This window comes from Accipiter gentilis, chromosome 20, assembly GCF_929443795.1.
Source record: "Accipiter gentilis chromosome 20, bAccGen1.1, whole genome shotgun sequence".
Lineage (NCBI taxonomy): Eukaryota > Metazoa > Chordata > Aves > Accipitriformes > Accipitridae > Astur > Astur gentilis.
In genome coordinates this window covers 3,813,367-3,832,511 of record NC_064899.1, presented here as the reverse complement: position 1 = coordinate 3,832,511, position 19,145 = coordinate 3,813,367, and the positions used below count along the sequence as shown (strand labels likewise).

At 38.8% G+C, this 19,145-nt stretch overlaps 1 protein-coding gene across 4 annotated transcripts in view; it reads right to left on the bottom strand.

Moving 5' to 3' along the window:
* TRIO (trio Rho guanine nucleotide exchange factor) overlaps window positions 1–19,145 on the bottom strand; it is a 255,442-nt gene that overhangs the window by 86,724 nt on the left and 149,573 nt on the right. For all 4 annotated transcript variants that reach the window (XM_049823888.1, XM_049823887.1, XM_049823885.1 and 1 more), the window contains exons 19-29: window positions 18,263–18,377; window positions 13,549–13,664; window positions 10,165–10,287; window positions 8,036–8,230; window positions 7,808–7,923; window positions 7,189–7,255; window positions 6,299–6,408; window positions 5,183–5,252; window positions 4,628–4,717; window positions 2,586–2,678; window positions 307–418 (exon numbers count right to left, since the gene is read on the bottom strand). In XM_049823888.1, coding sequence (XP_049679845.1) covers window positions 307–418; window positions 2,586–2,678; window positions 4,628–4,717; window positions 5,183–5,252; window positions 6,299–6,408; window positions 7,189–7,255; window positions 7,808–7,923; window positions 8,036–8,230; window positions 10,165–10,287; window positions 13,549–13,664; window positions 18,263–18,377 — 1,207 coding nt within the window. The remainder of the gene's footprint in view (window positions 1–306; window positions 419–2,585; window positions 2,679–4,627; window positions 4,718–5,182; window positions 5,253–6,298; window positions 6,409–7,188; window positions 7,256–7,807; window positions 7,924–8,035; window positions 8,231–10,164; window positions 10,288–13,548; window positions 13,665–18,262; window positions 18,378–19,145) is intronic.

Below are 19,145 nucleotides of genomic sequence, written 5' to 3'. Positions count from 1 at the left end.
TTTTAGGTGAGTAGTGGAAAACTTTGTTAACCAACGTATTTTTCAAACCTGCAGTGGCAGAGCTATAGATCAGGATGAAAGAACATTTGAAAAATGAACAAAACTGTACCAGTTGTCTGTCACAATTCTTTTTCCTAGACAAGTTTGCATTTTATACACCTCCAAATAAAAGGTATATAAAATACAAACCCAGAGATAAGAAAACGTTCACAGTCATCAGATCTCAACCTATAGTAATATAGGAACTTGTTAAAGAACGTTAATCTACAGCATACGACTGAATTGGAAAGCCAGTTTGAATCCTACCTTCCAGCATGCTGAGGTGCATGGCATCATTGGCTCGCTTTGGCACGCTAAGCATCACTTCCAGGCCGTCCTTTATCTCACCTTTACCTTCTTCACAGCACGTGAGCAGCTCCTGCAAGACAAGCAGACTTGAGTACTACTTGTCACGTATTTCTACACAAATGCGATAGACAACCAAATAGTACTTCTAACAAGCAAAGAATCATTTTTGGCCTGTAAAATCTTTTTGAATTCTTACTTTCCCAATGACGCGACAGCATACTTTGCATTTATCATGATCTGTTCAAGGAACGGCCCAAGCTTTCAGTTAACCACCTCTAATTTGAACAAGATCATCTGCTTAATATGAAAACTTTAAAAGTTACATTAAGGACAACATTTTTTCTGATAAGCACAGACACAGATATCAGATGTCAAGGCCCAGAACAACGCAGCTGCCAAGTCATGAAGATGGTGGAAAGCAGGACAGCACAAAAGGACCCCCCGCCTCCCACGCCAGTCTTTGCCTCGCTGCACCAAAGACCAGCTCTGTATTACTGCTGCTAAAAAGAGGATTTACGCTGTTTCATTTTAAGTATTCCATGAATTACTCTATTCTGGGTCGCACAGTTAAAGCATCCTACAGACAAAACTTCTGAATACAAACAAGCATTAACCGACGGACAGAAATTACAGAATGCAATATGCTGAAGGGTTGTAGTGGAATTTAGGGTGATGCAGCTCTCTGCCCATTTAACATCCCACAGATATAAACACAACAGCGCCTGAGCTGATATTCAAACTTCCTCACATCCTTTGAGCATTTGAATAGTATCAAGATAAAATATAGCTTATGGAACCAAAAGGGCATATTATGTTCCTTCTATTATACAAAAAGCCCACTTAATTCATTGCCTCAGGTTAAATTCCCTTTTCCTTTTTAAAGAGAAAGCCAGGTGATTCTTACTATTATCATCATTACACTATTTTTGTTTAATGGCAAATACCACCATCACAGCAAAACACTACATCATGTTTAAATTTTGCATTACAACTCCACAGAAAAGTGAGTGTAACTAAATATTCTCCAGGAGGCACAAGAGATGAGCAGCTTCAATACCATTTGGAAAAATAAGCAGAACTTCTAGAACTGTAAAAAAGTTTCCACTACCATTCAAGTTTCGGGCTCTCCACCCTTCCATGTTTTACATGTCTCATCTTAGGGGGGGGGGGGGGGGGGGGAAGAAAACTCAGCAACCACCAAATTAATCCATTTTACTATGCAGCAAAGCCATCTGGCTCTGCAAACACTGGTGAAACCGATCTATCCCATCACTTCAATTATGTAGCGGCTATGGCATATTTAGATTAAAAATAAATAATTGTTGGAATAAATACCCCAAAATTTCTGAAACAGCACAGCCTAGAGAATTTCTTACAACTGAAGTTGCCCCTTTTTGCAAGGGGAGAACAGACAATATGTTTCAGTTCAAAATAACAGACTTGTTTCCATCCAGCTTGACCTGAAATAGCCTGCAATGTTTTTCAGAGGTCTTAAAAACAACCATCCATAGCAGTTTTCAAGTAAAAATGGGAGAGACAGATCAGTTACAGTACTTTTGTAGGCAGCTATTGCAAAACAAGCAATGCCACCTAACAGAGACCCAGCACAGTTCAAGAACACTGCTGCTCAGTCAACAAGACACCTGTCCACTGAGTGAAAGCTCTAACTACAGGTTTCCAAAAGTTTTGTTTATTTTAACAGTTACTATTTACTTGACATTTCCATGCAACGCTACGAGTAACAACTGTTTGTGCAACAGCTGTACAGGTACTCAGTGAGTGTGTGTATATATACACACATCTACATTAATATATTTTATAAATATTTTATATTATAGTTTTATATAAATAAATCTATAAAATGTATATATTTTACAGTACTTAATACCATAAACATAGCTAATGGCTTGCCAAAATTTGTCGCAGGAACCACTACAAAAATGTGCCTGTCTATATGGCCATGAATTACTTTTTTACTCTGGAAATGCAAATTATATTTTCTCAGTAAACATTAGTAGAAAGGTATCTTTTTTTTATTTACAGAAGTCTGGGCAAAAAGTTACTTATTTATGCCTTCTTTCATTTTCAATGGTCTCCTAAAAAACACCACAGCAATATTTGAGGCTGCCTAGGATGCTGTAGTCTCAGAGTGCAGAGTAAAACAGCCCTCCTGATTTCAGCAAGAGTTTTGCCTTCTTCAGAAAAGCAGAATCCGATGAAGAACTTTGCATACTGACCTTTAAAAGAAGTTGGTATTTTGTTATCCTTTGGACAGGCTTGATAAGGTAAGAGGAGATAGAGTTGGCCAGTCCGTGTCGTTGTTGTATCTCCTACATGAAAAAAACCGAACATTTGAGGACCGTGAGCACCAACACTCAGATACGGGCAGCTTTGAGGGCTATGCAATAATATACATGAACTACAAATTCTATTTTAGCAAGGAGAAATAAAAAAAAAAAAGACAGAACGACAAGATACTCCAGCCACAGAAAATAGTTACGTTGTGCATCTGCCTGCTCACTTTGTACAAACAAAAGATTATTAGCTCCAAGGGTATCTGTGAAGCGTTTCAACAAACCTAAATACAAATAGCCATGATTAGGGATGTCAAACATGTGGCAACAACTTTTTTTCTTTTTTTTTTTAAATTAAAAATCTGTATTTCGTTTGTTACTCGCACGAGAGAAAAGAAGACAGATGTCAGTGTTCCAGGGAACAGCCAGGACTACTCCAGGAAGGCTGAGGTGAAGGTTTCTTCCCATCACCTGCTAGTGTAACTGTTCATGGTCACAGAAAGCATCTTGTCCCACAAGGGGGAGCACGAAATAACATTTTCTAACGAAAGGAAAGAGGTTACCGATCACTTCAAAACAAAACGGCCACTTAAAAACAAAAAAAGAATGACCTCCACAAAGCTAAAGGAGGAAAATAGAATTAGATGATAGTTAGATGGGATAACTACAGATTTCAAGTACTGATCGTGGTTGAACTTCATGGCCAGTGTTTGCCATTTATCACAGCATGGGATAGATTTTTAACCACATGGTTTCAAACAGCAAGCTATGCACCGCAGCTATAGGCTTTCTAACCATGATTACGGTATCAGAAATTCCCAAGACGGGATACACATGACTTTTTCACATGGTCCAGTGGTGGCATCAATGGAAGCTCTTCAAGTTACCTGGGCACAGAATTAGGTCTTCACACTTCTAATCCACTTTAGGTGGATGAGGGGATGGAGAGCTCTGGATACACTGGTAAAACAGAGGGAGCAAAGGGTGCTCCTTTGGAGGTGGCAGCAAGAACTTACTTCTAACACAGTTTTAGCAAAGCCCTTTGTCATTTTTTAAAATAGTATTTACTAAATTTTTCTTTGATTTTTTTTTTGTCATATCTGCCTGATTTCCTGTAACTTACCTGCTCCTCTTAAAACACTGAAAACTTAACAGAGGCTTCACAGAAAGGCTTTACCTCACAGTGTTTAGAATCCTTATCTCCTCCGTGATAGACTTTTGAAATTAACCCCAAGAACTTCAGGGATTTTTTGTTTGTTTTTCATTATGTCCTTCCCTCTACTTCTACAAACAATTCTAAAAAAAAAAATCTGTAGTGTAATTACACAGCTAGTGGCTCAGCATAGTGGAGAAGGAAACAAAAAGGGGTAGAGAGCACTCTAATTGAATCATCTGTAAATACACGTTCAGCCAAAACCCATTCAGCGTGGCCAAAATTCCACCCTAAAGCCTCTAACAGCTGCTACATTTTTGTCCTTTCTTAAGTGGAATATTATACATAGACCAAGTAACCTTGGGACTGAATAAGCAAGGTGGTTGGTTTAGCAGTTCTGAACAATGGCAGTCAACTGAATTACCACTACATACAATTACCATTTAAAGGTGCTCCCAAAATTTAACAAAGATTTCCATCTTTATGACATACAATGCAAACTAAGCACATCAAAATTCTAAGATTTGAAGAATGTGCTTGTGAGAGCTGAAGATTCATGTCTCAGTTGTTACTGCCAGAACCTGCTTCCAGTTCTGAACTGCTCTGATATGTGATAGTGACTTGTTACATTTGATTTGACAGGTTTATGAGACCAACTGAGCAATAAGTTAACTATGGGAGATGTAGGATTGATTTTCTTAAGCTGACACTGAATTGCAGCATTAGTACCAGGAAACTTGCATTTTCTTAAGAAATTAGGCACTCAGCATAACTGCAAGTATATGATTCAAACCGCCAAGGCATACTTTAAAGATGGACACAAAGTACTTACATCAAAGTATGCTCCTGCATGTTCTAGTATCAGCTGGGTAGAATCTGGCTTATTTTTACAGTAAGTAACGTACATTTGGAATTTGTCTGCCTGCAGAAAAAAAGGCAAATTTACACAGGTTATCAGAGGGCATCATTTCTGTCTCAAAGTTTTTACACACAGTTACCAGAGAACATATCTTCTCTCTCAAGAAATTGAACTATGCAGAATTATTTTCCCATTCAAATAGGCAGCATAAGAAAATACATCAGGCAAGTAAGACTAAAAACAATAGCAATGCATGCAGAAGTAGATTATTCATAGCTAAGACAAAGATACCAAACCTGAATGCAGGTTTAGGCAACTTGCATAAAATCTTCAAGAGCAGCTAAGCATTAGCATCTGACAGCAGTGCCTTAATTTTTTTCTTCCCCCAGTTAAAGATACATACACTTTTACTAAAATTTGAAGGAAGAGGTACTTTTACAAATTAAAAAGGGACCTGAGAGCAAGAATCCATCCATTCATGCTTCCTATCTCCCTTGTTACTTCTAAATATAAGTCTGACTTCATTACCCAAGTAACGAAGCAATGTCCAACATCTTCCGGTAACTGTTCATATTTTTCCAGCTCCTTCAGGAATATGCTATGGGTAGAAAAGAAACAAATAGTACAAGGCACATGAAACATTTTCATTAGAGCAGCTGATATTGATCTATTGTCCGTGAATAAAGGCTGTTAGAAAACTTGCTGTAATTCATACCAACAGCATGAATTAAAAAAATAAAGAGAACAGGAATAGATAAAAATGTGTAATAACAGAACTAATATAAAATGTAATTCAATACAAATTCTGATGTGAAGATCAGAAATTGATCCAGCAGACATGCAGTTAACACATGAGAGTACACAAAAATTTAATAACTGCTGTTTTTCTCCTTCAAGAAGCTTTCCTACTGTTTCAGTTTCAAGAAAAGCTTAGCCTTCATCTCAAGAGAAAATGGAGGTGACTTGCTTTTTGGATGCTCAGGTTAACAGAAAGCATACAAATGACTGTAAAATCAGGTTCTGGAATATGGCAGGTATATTTTATTACTGCAAAGAATCAACCCACTGCAAACACCAACAAATTAACAAAGAGGGAAGATTCAGAGCAAGACTTCTGTACACAGATCTGCCTAGGAACCATTCCCAGTAAGAAGAAACATAGTGGACAAGCCTCTTTCATGCTCCGTACTCAAGTAAATGTAACAATGGTGGGGCACCTCCACAGAAGCTTCTAAGAGCCCTACTCTTTCCCACTAGCAGTCACACATGGAAATCAGGAATGAGGGTTCCGGAGGAATGAGAGAGTCTTAAATTGATGTTTGTGCTACAACTGTATTCTGTCTAGTTCAGCGGTTTCCATCGCTTTAGAGCAACTGGAAAACCTACAGCAAAATTTTCATGTATCCAAATAATTTCTTAAAAGCTGAAAGATGTCCGAGGCTGAAAAAGACAGTTTCTAACGGTGTACCTACCTGGCTGCAGAAAAGCAACAACCAAAACAATTTAGCAACGCAAGAAGAAATCCTTTAGATTTTTTTATGGAAAAGCATCCATTATTCATATGCACAATATTTTCATTAGGAAATCCCTCAGGTCATCATCTGGAGTTAGCAGTAATATGGAAATGGAAGATAAGTCACTCACTTATTGTGGAACTCATAGATTTCCTGCATGTTTCCAAAGATAATGTGTTCTTTGTTTACAATACCAGGTGGGATCTCCTCGACTCCGCTTGTCATTTCCCATAGATATGTCTGCCCAGAACAAAAAAGATGTGTGAAAAGTCATGATAAACTCTGAACAGAAGCACCCAGGTATCTGTAAGCATGCAATCCTGGAGAGAAATCGGGGAAAGATCATGCAGCATCATCATCTCCAATTGTGACAGTACCTGTTGTGTCAAATATACCTTGTGATTTTGACAGTAAAAATCCAAGTTCTAAAAGTGACAATTTAACAGTGTCCCTGAGACTTCATAATTTAAAATGCCTAGTGTTCTTGACAACCTCTAATGCTTCAGGATATTCCTTATCAAGGTCATGTCTGCAGTCTAGAAGTTCATGCTTTGTGCAACAGCTAACACTGAACATGACTTGCTTCAGCGTAACAATTACTGGGCACTTTTCCATGGAATCTCTTTGAATTTCTATTCAAAAAGTCAGCTAGTAGCAGAACATGTGATACAGATAATAAGAGAATTAACACAAGCTCTTCTCTACTGCCAGCAAAGCAAGTAAAGTAAACCCCTCCTTTTTCCCTCCCCTCTCCAAAACAAAAGACCCCACACGTTTATGAATTGGGAAAGGAGCAAATACTGAAACTCAGTACTGACAAAAGCAAAACATAGAGGATGAATTCCGAAGTGGCTGTTATCAGATGTAATTCTAAGTTTCTTCTTAAAAGCAGAAAAGATACTTAATTTGGTTCTATGACTGCAAACCATTCATGCTCGGCTGTTAAAGCCAGAAAGAAACAGAAAGCAATGGATTGAATCCTGTCTTCAAAGATTAGTGAAAAAAACCCCGAAAACTTACATCCATGCATTCCCGGAGGTCTCTTACGTAAGCCTTTTCTGTCTGAATTAGCTCAGCCATAATGAACCTTAGGTGACAACAGAAAGAATAATCAAATCTCAGTCTGCTAGATCAATATGAATGCATAATAACCAGAATTCATCATTTTTCCTCCTCAGCTTTTGCTTTTTCCACTGCTGCAAGAAAAATCTGAGAACTGAAATGTGAAGAGACACAACAGATGAAGGAAACATAAAAGGTAACATCCCTCCATTACTAACCAGTGCAAAAAGAAACAGGGAAGGAGATGCAATTTTTTCTCAAATGCTTTTCACTTGCTACAGTCATTTAACTGTTGTCCTCCCTCCTCCCCTTACCCATTTATTTCACATTATTTCTAAAAAGAAGAAAAGCAACTTAAAAGAAGTCTAACATAGCTTTGAAAGTTTAAGATTCTGACATGCTAGAATTATCTGTGAGAACGAGCACGTGCATAAATAGCAACAGGACCTATGGAGTCATATCACCCTTTTTTTCCCATTTATCCAATTTCTAAGCTGCCAGACAAGCCATGACAGTTGTTTCATTATCAGGATTGATTTATGCATTCTCATAGATTAAAAAGAAATAAACTTATTACTCTTTCCTGCGGGCAGACTTTCGTTTTTCTTCATTAAGCTCATGAGCAGCATCACGCAGTTTCACCTCTGACCCAGGGACACTGGCTGGGATTATATCCAGCTGCAAGCTTTTGCTCTTTATTAAAGAAAGGAAGAATTGATTAAGGAAGGAGACCAGAGAAAACGATAGCTAAAATCAAATGCAAGCAAAGCTTGTTTGTCTGTCATCACACTCAAATTTCTCTTACCGATTTATTGGAATCAGAGGAAATACCCAGCGCTTTCTCTAAAGAGGTCCTGTATTTCTCCATGCGCAGGGAAAAGTCTCTGTACCTCTTATCCACTGCTGTGACACATTTTTTAATCTCTGTTGCATGAGCATGCCCTTTTTCACAAAAGCCATCAGCCAGCTGTATCAACAACTTCACCCTCTCTTTGGTTTGCTATGAAAACAGGAAAATATCGAACAGTTACCAGCTCTACCTGTCATGAAGGGGGTCATTTTGCTTAACCTGCTCCTAAGTGCAGTTGGAGAAGCCATCAAAGGAGCTAGCTTCCTCCGCTCTCTTCCCAGAACTCCTTTAAAGAGATACCTTTTTCCTAATAAAAATAGCATAACATGAATATAGGTTTCCTAATGTTTTATTATTACATGACTAGAAGCAAGTGATTTTCTTTTTTTTTTCTTTCAGAAATGTGCTCCATAGCTAACGCAGAGATGAAATTCTGCTAGGCAAGCTGAAAAGAGCATGGGTATTCTCCTCGCATCAATACAAAGGGGGTTTGATGCCAAAGAGGATATTTTGTTTATTACCACTGAAGCCCTGGTATTGGACCTGGCCCACAGTCTCAAGGATCTACCAACGTGTAGACATCACTGAAGTGCTGAGATGGAGATAAGTCTTCTTGCATGCTTTACGCTTTAATGAATTAAGACTATATTCTTCAGGTCTTTTTTATATTATGTTTTGTTGTCATACAGTTGTTTGACAGAATCTAAGACAGCAAGTAGCCACCACCAAATCTGTAACTAGGTGCTTTTCCCAATTAACAAGCTGCCCAAGACTATGCACTTTCTTTCATGTAAATCATAAATCATCCACTCTGGGAGAGTTTATACCTCCACTTCTTTCTCTCTCTGATACCATGTCAGAGTAAAGTGTATTGCCAGGGCCCTTGGCAACAGGGAATTAAGCAAAACAGTCAATAAAACTTGACTCTTATGTCACTTGGAAAATAAACAGTGTTTGTCCCTTTTTAAAAAAAAAAATAAAAATTATTTTTCTTTCCTGATGGTTCCTCATCTGAGCATTTCTTGTCACTATGGAATTAGCAAGGGCAAATGCATCCTCCGGACAGGTAGCGAAACGCCAAGGGAGCGGCACTAACAACATCCTTTGAAAAGGGGCACCCACGTCATCTGCTGACTGACAGAGGAAACAAGGCGGGCAGCGGTGCTCTGCATGCTGGAAGGCATCCAGCAGAACAAAGGCTGGAACAAAACTCGGAAGAAAATCCCAGTTTGAAAAGCAAAAGTGATCTCTGTTCTTTCTGGGGGTTTTTTTTTGGATTTTTTTTTTTTTTTTCCCTCCCTTCCCACATGTCCCATGATCAACTCCATCCCCACGACTCTTCTCTTTTGAGGTGGTCCTTCAGACAAACGAACGTTTGCTTACTGTCTCGGGCTCTGTTATTTCTCTACCAAGACTAGAGAGCCAAGAGGTGGAAACAGGTTTGAACAGGTGACAAAACAAAACACAGAGACGACCAAGGCTACATAAGCTCAGGTACTTCAGTCCCGCACTAGTTGCCTGTCTTTCACATGCAAAAACTGGTAAGCCTCACAAGTGACATCTGCATCTCTGTAGAGGCCTCCAGAGATCTAGAAAAACATAATGCTGCCATGGCTCAAAAAGGTACAGCAGAAACACCGAATACTTTAAGAAAAATCAGTAACCTAACAAGTAAAGCTTTGATTTTTCTACTGTTTTCTAATTAAATCACAGATAAATAGTAATATGCCTTGTTGTATTTTATATCCTAAATGAACATGCAGCAATCCACAGACATGAGGATATGAAAGCAGAAATTGAAGGCCCTGCAAGGTTTGTAGGTTTTTAAAAAATATTTTAAAGCTATCTCGCTATGATTCTGTCATGAGAAATCAACAACACATAGGACTGATGAAGCTCCAGTAACAGTGATTATCTTCTGATTATCTTTTGGTTTATTCTGTTCCCAGCAGAAATACAGAGAGAAAGCTACTGCAAGTAAACAAATCTTGATGGACACATCCTTTGGGGTTTTTTGGGGGGACGGGGGAATTTAGTTGTTTGGGGGTTTTTAAGTCTTACGTAATGTTATTTATTTATTTTACCTTTGCTGTGATCTGAAATTCTTCATGTTCTTTTAACAGCTCTTGAGTGTGCTGGATGCTGGAGCCAGTGGAAGTATGTGTGGATAAATAAAACTCTCCATTATCATGAATCCATTCCAGAGCCTAAATAAAGCAACAATGACGGAAAATGAAGAGAGAAGGCAAAGTACTTTTGCCATTAGAAACCATCTGTAAACAGTATTTCACAAACACAGATTGGCCACAGGTAAATGTTACCCTATGTCATTTGTGGCAATCATCTAATACCTCTACAATATCCAACAGTTTGTAACTCTGAAATAATTCACTTAGTCTATTAAGCAATGCTTACAGAATTAAACAACTGACCCATGAATCTGAACACTTCAGGGAAATCCACTACCACGGGACTATAGCAGTCCACTAATAAAATCTTCTAACTGACATGTCTACACTTTTGTTAGCATACTCCCCAACTGAGCAAAAAAAAAAAAATCACTTTTTTGGTGCAACACAGGACAGCTGTACTCAGAAACATGCATTTTCCAACTTGTAAAAATGTATGTAAGACTGCCAAATGTGTAGGCTAAACTTTCCAAGCATATAACTATCATTTCATTCTTTGGTTGACATGTATTCCAGCCTCACAAAGTACGGTCTGTAGTTACATGTACTCCCAGAAATTAAAGCTGCAGCAGAGGAGAAATGGTGAGATGTATCAGTTAGACCACTTAATGTATATATAGGTAGTAAAAGACAAGAACTAAGAACTGCAAATTAAAATTGTTTCCCTTTCCACGTCCTGGCACCTTACTCTCTCACTATTACGAACCAGGCTGATCCATGTTATTATCTATGTCCTACCCACATTAACATTTGCTGCCCTTTTAAGCACAACTCAGTGGTTGCGAGGAATCCTACTCTCTGGCTACTGGAAAAAAGGGAGTCCTCTCAAACTGCTGCATAACAGTAAAAATAATGTAACGGAAGACTGACATTATCAGGTTATTTTTGCAGCTCTAATACAGGCTACTACAGCAGTATGCAGAGGCACATGAACTACAAAACTTCTTGGTTCTGATAAAGCCAATATCAGATATTAAGAGAGTTTAATACAGCCTGCTTCAAACTGTTTTGTTACTAAATACATGCGTATCTTCTGTGTCTTCAGTAAATACATACAGCACTAGACAAAAATGTAATACCCCAAAAGAAAAAGTAGTAGATTGCTAGTGGGTCCTCATTCTTACTTTTACCTCTGATACTTTCAGTTTACCCTATTATCTACCCCCATTACCAAGAACAGGAAAAGTTTTATCTTGGTGGACAGTAGATACGTATTTTTCAAGAGCATAACCTTACACTGAATCAGAAAGGGCAAGGTCTGTATTGTAATTCCGCCAACAATTTAAACTCATCAAGGCTGTAACTGAACAACTTTGGTTCCCTTCCTTCCACTTAGGATGCTTTTGTCTCTTGGTACAAAAACTAAAGTGAGTAGAAAGCTGTCAAAATTCAACACTGAACGTGAAGGCTAGGATGCCATTTACCTACTGACATACAAGTGCAGATGCAAGCCTGATGAGATGGGTGTGTACTTTTCAAGTGTCACTGATGGAAAAAAACCAACAACTCTTAGACTACTGTCAAGAAAAGGGACATTTCAACCAACCACCTGTACGATACCCCTTGTCATTCTAATGTCAATCTTTGCAAGTGAAGACTGATATGGACAAGAAGCACAGCTATCGCTGACATTACAAACAACATTTATTTTGATACTTCTCATTTTTAACTTTTTAACCTCCACCTTTTTTTGGTGAGTTTATTACACAATGCTGGAATGAACGATAAACAAAAAAACCTCTCCCTTCCCAAATGTTGCCCTTCCGTAACTTTTTGGCAGCTCTCTAGAGCCACAATATGACAGAAAGTTCATCTCCGTGTTAATTCCTACAGTTCAGATCAACTGTTATTTCACGTGAGGATCAGGATTGTACGTTGGAGACACAAGAATTGGAGAAATCAATTTAACGATTAGGTGAGCCCTTAACTCCGGAATGATTTAAGAGTCTACCATTGCCCTCGCAAACTACTATGGTATCTGCTCCCATCACAGGGCACCAAGTTCTGAAAGCACAAAGAATGGGTCCTTCCAACTTCTAAACAAAAATCTAAATGAAGACAGCAACATTTCCAGTTTTTGGCTAATCAGTGTGGAGTCCATATACGGTTTGGTTTGCTTTTTGATGACTGAACTGGTGATTGCTGAAAAATGGGATTTACAATGAAAATGCTGACAGATCTTTATCTCCAGTGTTTGACTGTTAGTAATCTCTATACAAAAGCGAGCAGGTCATGTGCTTGGCAGAGGTTGGAGTTAAGGTTATTCAAAAGGGGGGGGGGGAGGGAGGGAAATGGGGGGGGTGTGTGTGTTTTAAAGAGGTATTAATTTTTAACTTCACCCCAAGATTTATCTTGCATTACATTCTTTGTGAAAGCATGAAAGATAGACTGTAGAAATCTTTCAAGAGACCGAAACAGACCACTAGTATTTAAGCCTCTGTCTACACTGGCTGTCAGAAAGAAATAAAAAATTACTTTTTTGAGGCCTTTAAAGTAGATCTAACTATATTTCACACTATGGGTGTTGTGTCATTCTCCACAGAACAGGAACAGATAGCTTCCTTTCTTTGTCCTATATCCACTTAAAAAAAAAAAAAAAAAAGTAGGAAAAAAAACCAATGCAGATCATTCCAGTTACTAATTCTGCCTTGGAACCCCTTACTTATTTTTATGGCTTGTGTTTTGATTAATGAGGGGGATTTTTTGTGTGTGTGGTAGTTACTTAATAGTTCTTTCCAGACTGATAAATTCAACAAAATACAAAGAGGTGGAGCTACCATGCAAGAAACCACAAAATCAAGTACACGCAGAACTGCAAACCCAAAGCCATTCAGTTATTATTGTTTAATGAGTTATCCAACTTGTCATTTTTCTAGAACTGCCAATCAACTTAATTAGATGTTCCCCCCCCACCCCCCTATCTGAGAAAAATGTTGCTGCCAATTATTTCCCCCGTCAAATTAGGCGTGTGAGTAAAAGTTAACAAGCGTAACAATTTGTCAAACACAAGCTTGCAGAAATGAGATTCACCAGTACAGATCAAGCTGGCAGAAGCAAAACACTACCTTTAAGTTACGGCACTACAGACACCCTGCCTCTATGGATTAAGTTGTTCTGTATTAAAGGGAAAGCAAGTAATTTCACTTACTTTCTATTTTAATCATTGATCTTTCAGCCATGTGAAATACTGAAGTTGATGGCAAATTTGTTATTGTGGGACAAGTCAGTGTATGTCAAGCCTCAATCACACTGAAGAGGATTTTTATATAAAACCCTCACCTGTTTGGCACTTCTTTCAAACACCACATACTGTTGGCATTGATCAAGACGTCTTTTACGCATGGTCCAATAATGCAGCACACGGTTCTCCCTCTGGAAGAGTTCATTCAAGATATCTGAAGAAATCAAAGTAGTTTCAACAGAGGTTATGACAACCAATTTTGAAATATCACGTTAAAATCAGCAGAATGAAGTGCTTTTTATTGTAGAATTTACAATACGCTTACTCTTTCTGTTATGCTTTGTTTTGCTCTTTTCCCTGATATTTATGAAACACAGTGTTCTTTTTTCATTATTATTTACAGAAATGTTGGCTAAAGAAACTAGAGATGCAATTAAAACTTACTACTGACACCTTTTTTCTGTCAAGTATTTTTCATAGGGGGACTGCCACTGCTTATAACAGAATTGAAAATGTAGCCTGATAAATATGGTTCTTGACGGGGTTTCCTCAGAAAAAATGAGCATGCACAAGTAATCACAACATGCTTAAAATCTCATATTAATCACAATAAAAAGTAACTTTTCTGAATATACCAGTCTCCTATAAGATATTTTAATAATTTAATACATATGGACAAATAAACTAACTTAGGTCACTACAAGAACAAATGCAACATAAGCAGATATTAAATGTACAGAAACCCAAGTAATAAAAAAAATACACAATTACTAAGTTTGTAATTCCCCTGCAAAAAAAAAAAAAATCAAAACCAACAGCAGTATAATTGAATAAGTAGACTTGTTCAAATACGAGTGTTCATTGAGCCTTGAGAGAATTTCCAGGTAATCAAATACTTAATTCCACAATTTGTTATTCCATTCCTGAGTATCAGAAACTGCCTGCCACTGAGAAGTCGCATCCAAATTCCCCCGCTAACCTTCAATTCCACATGTCTGGCTTATAAATTCTTCCTGGATAGCAAAGACCTTCTGCTTACAACATGCAGAAGATTTTATCTGAACTCTGCTTCTTTCATGTTTATTGGTTTTTTTTCTCCAGACAAAGAAATCCTAGCAGTTTCTTGTGAAGCTCACTTTACCCACTTTTCTACTTATACCGACCGCTGACTATTTTCCGTAATTAAGGACGGAGGCTATCAGGCGCTCGGTCTCTTAAGGCATTCCTCTGCGTTCCCCTGCCCCACTGTCCACGTCCACCACGCCTTACATCCCAAAAGCTTACATCTCCAAGAACCAGTTTGACAGAGAAGCTCAAATAAAGGAAGCCCGAGGGGAAAAGAAAGCATCTCCCTCTATCAGTGATCTGGGACCCATTACAACCACCCTGAGGATCAGGAAACCTGTCTGCATCGCTGCCAACAGCCTCCTGCGTGGAAGCGCCGTATTCCCACTTGCCACAGAGCGTTGAGATCACCCAGGACTTGTTTTTGGTTGGAATCTGGACGCTGTGGCCAAGGTTTTCTTCCCACCGGGCAGGCTACCCTCAAATATGCCTCAACTGACCTGTCCCTTAGCCAAGCCATGAGCTGATCTGCTCCGAGCCTCACCTGCTTTCTCTGTTTTATTTCTGCCTTATGCCACCTCCAGAAAGCTTGCTCAGAATCTATGCCAGATTTCAGGGCGAGAAGTGGGACACAGTTACCGTTATACAATGCAATACATTCAACTGGACACACCATATAAAATGAGACCTCTTGATAGCGACACAAGCGGGGTAGTTCTGACAAAGAGCAAGCAAGGTGAATTCAGCGAATTGGAAAAGCATTTGGGCTGGCAGGACGTGATACAGATGGCAAGCCAGTGAGAGATATTTGGCTGGGCACCGTTAATGTTATTGCCATTAATTTCTTGGACTGACTAGGAAGAGAAACAACATTCTAGAAAATACTCGAAGTTACAGAACATCAATATTTAATACTAGGTTTAGATAAGCAGCTCTATCACAAGCCTTCTGAACTACAGACCCTGTTGTTATTTTCTTTGATTCCAACATTTGTTCGGATTGTTTCCTAAACTTTCAGCTTATTCTCCAGGCCCGGAGAGCTTTCATCTGTCTCTGTGCATCCTGCACTCTCTATCAACCTATCCAAAAATATAAGCACCACTAGACAAGTTCCCGCACTGTGTTCAGTCACCGCCTGTACAGCAGAGACAAAGGTAACGAAGAAGCACGCAAAATTAGCAGCGGAAGCAAAGGTGAAGATGCTCGGATTCTGAGCTTACAGCTATCATCAACTACTGAATCCACCCGCCACAGCACAGCTTTAGGCCACAACTCCTTCCTAAAATTCAGCTTTGGCACCACAGTATTTGGATACTCTTAACTGCAGGTCAAGAAAATGATTTACACTGGCATGAAGGGACAGAAGGACACCTCTCAGAGTTCAGTACCACTGTGATTCCTTTTTCCCATGAAGCATGTGCTTAGTTAAACTTTGCCTAGATTAAGACACTGCTTTTCTAGATACCATAATCTGCAGCTGGGAATAAGGATCAAGTATGCCACTCAATGAGGTTTTTGAAAAACATTCAGCAGTTCTGCACAAAATCAAGGGTTACTCAAGCTTTGAAAGTGTTCATTTATCTACTGTATACTGATCACAGTCTGACACTTTTTCAAGCATACACCTGAGTATGAGTGTGTAATGGTCCAGCAAAACACACGTAACCTCTATTTCACCAAACTAAAATAAACACCCTATTATTCTTTTTCTCTACCTATTTAGAAATGAGATTTATTTTTTTTTCCCCTACAAGCGTGTTTAAACAAAAAGATGAGAGTGAACTTTTAAATCATTTGGCCAGCTACCACCATACCACTGAGACCTAAAAGGAAGGAGTCCTTGCTGGTTTCATCTTGACTCATGTTTAATTCTCAGAAGCATATATTACATGGCTTATAGGGGAAAAAGCGTTAGAGCACATAGCTTATTTTTTTCCTGCTTGGGGATTTTTGCTGCTTTTTAAACCTGTACCATTCATCCAGGATCTTAAATGTACACAGAACATGCACAGCACTATGGTTCTGACATAAAATTATTAAGGGTTTTAGCAGAGACTTTTCTACTCTTCCCTCATCTGAACACATTTACCTTTCTCAGAAGGACTGTTTCTACACAGATTTCAAAACTGAATTTTGAAAAAGTCTGTCTAATAACCCTAACATTTTTTTTTCTCTTATACTCAGTAAATGCAGTAGCTACAACTTGCTGCTTGCTTCTGCTTTGTTCTCCGTGTCTACTACTAAGAGAAGAGCTAAGTGACAAATGTCAGCACCACTTCAGTTATTGATACTGTCAGCATTTGTGTTGAGATTTTGTCTTGTACAGCTCTATAAACATTGATGCCTTGGGGACAGAGGAAAAACAATCTTTTGTCTTAGCTCTACATGCTCAGTTTCAACTGCCACAATCCAAATATTTCCTCAGACTGAAAAGTACAACCAATACCCTATTATCTTTCCAACAGAAAAAATTCAACACAGGGAGACTTTCAATCTGAGTACTGTCAGATACATGGGTAAGTTTAACACAAACTGTTTTCCCCTTGTAGTAAAGTGAAGCAGCAAGCATGTTCTTTTCTAATAGAGCCATCAAGTAATTTAGAGTGGAAGTGACCTCTGGAGGCCATCTGTTCCAATCTCCTCTTCAACACAGGACTAACTCCAAAGTTTTTCAGGGGCTTGTTCAACTGAGTTTTAAAAATTCCCAAGGGCAGAAATCCTACTACCTCTCTGGGCTACCTGCTCTACTCAGTGCTTTCTCGCTCTTGCTGTAACGCTTTCTGCTTATATCCATTCATTTTCCTTGCTGCAACTTTTTCCTCTGGTCTTATTGCTGTGTTGCTCTGAGTTTGGCTCCATCCTCTGCATAACTCCCCTTTGGGTAGCTGCAAACAGCAATTAATTAGACAATCAGACTTCTCCGGTTTTGAGTCTGTAGCATGGCCCAAGCGTTCAGTCACAGATTCACAACACGTTGAGCACAATATGACTGGCAAATAAATTAGTAAAATGCAATATTTATTTTTTAATCTCTGATCTCTTTTCTGTCTACCTCACCCATCAGTTATACATACCTGATTAATTGCTGTACTTCTGTCCCTGAAAGCCCTACAGATTTCTCTCTCTACTCCATTCCCCACAGCGCATGTTACACTTTAAAGCTGCACTACACCGAATTAATCTTAGCAAAAGCCAAGCCCCATGTAATAGTTCTTTCCTGCCTCACCTCAGCAACTACCTATCTACACATCTAACTTAAACATGATGTCAGTTATCCTATACTTCATGAAGTTCCTTAATACTGATTCAACTATATGAAGGGCCCAAGGGCATCATTCAAAGGATTATCTTGTATCATGCTGGCACTCCCAAGGAACTCACAGAATGCACCATGCTAACACACTGAGTAAGCTTACAGTGATCAGCTCTCATTTGGCTTCAGACCAGACGTTATCATGTGGAAGTTTACTATCTTATTTTCTCAACAAAAGCAGCACATCTGAGTCTCAAATTGAAAGAAGATTAGGTGTAAGCAGGAGATAAATAAATTCAAAACAACTTCATGTGGGTATAAGAGAATTTAATGACTTGCAGCTCCTTCAAAGTGGGTGAGCAACTTAAATTATTTCCTGTTAAGCCTGACAGAACCCTTTCCACTTGGGCAGGCTTCACTCCCCCACCATCACACACACCATAACACATGATGATCACATTCTTTGGAGAAAAAAAGAACAAGAAACCCCTTACTTTTGACTTGTTGTTCAGGTGCTTTGATGTGTGTCACCATCCCTGGCATGTTTACGCTGTTCCTGTGCAGGTATTTCAGGAAGACATCAGCGTTCCTCCGAGCCAGCGTGCAAGCCTAGAGAGTCAGCAGTATTACTTTATTTGAAGATGCAAATATACATCCAGAAAGAGATGAAGGACCTTCCTCACCCCCCTTTTGTGCACTTCCCACCCTCTTCAATTTTAGAAAGCATTACTTGTTAAATCCTTCTATAGTAAGCCAACCCAATCATTGAAATAGTTTTCCCAACAAACAGCGGTTAATCCTTACTTATCCATCAGGGGAAAAAAGAACAAATGCAAAAAACCAAAACCCCCAAACAAAATGCTATTCCTTTTTATCTGAAGATCCTGAAAAGTAATTACCCGCTCTAGAGCGTTCAGCATGACTCAGAGCTCAGAGAAGTTTGTTTTGTGTATGTGCCATGTGCCACTTGAAGTTAGTTATTGCGTAAACAGTGTGCACGTGCTTACATACTCACCCAGATATTCCAAAACATGCACCAAGACTTTAAACAAAAAGGAAACACTCCACTGAAGTGAAACCAAAAGTGCTAAAATATTAAGACACTCCCTTAAAGTATTAAGACAAGGCCTTGAGAGCTTTCAGTCCTCGCCACTGTATTGCCAACACTCAGCTCAGCTGCCACCTTCATCTTAATGTACACCAAGTACTATATATGGGCTGGCTGCCTTATTTTTAATAAGCAGAACATGAAAGGCTACTGTAAAACGTTAGGTAGAGGCAGCATGGTTTGGTCCAGTAACAAAGTCATTTCTCATATTGTTTTAAAGCAAAGATTGGTAACTCACATGCCAGCTGCAGAAAGATCTATTTGACAGT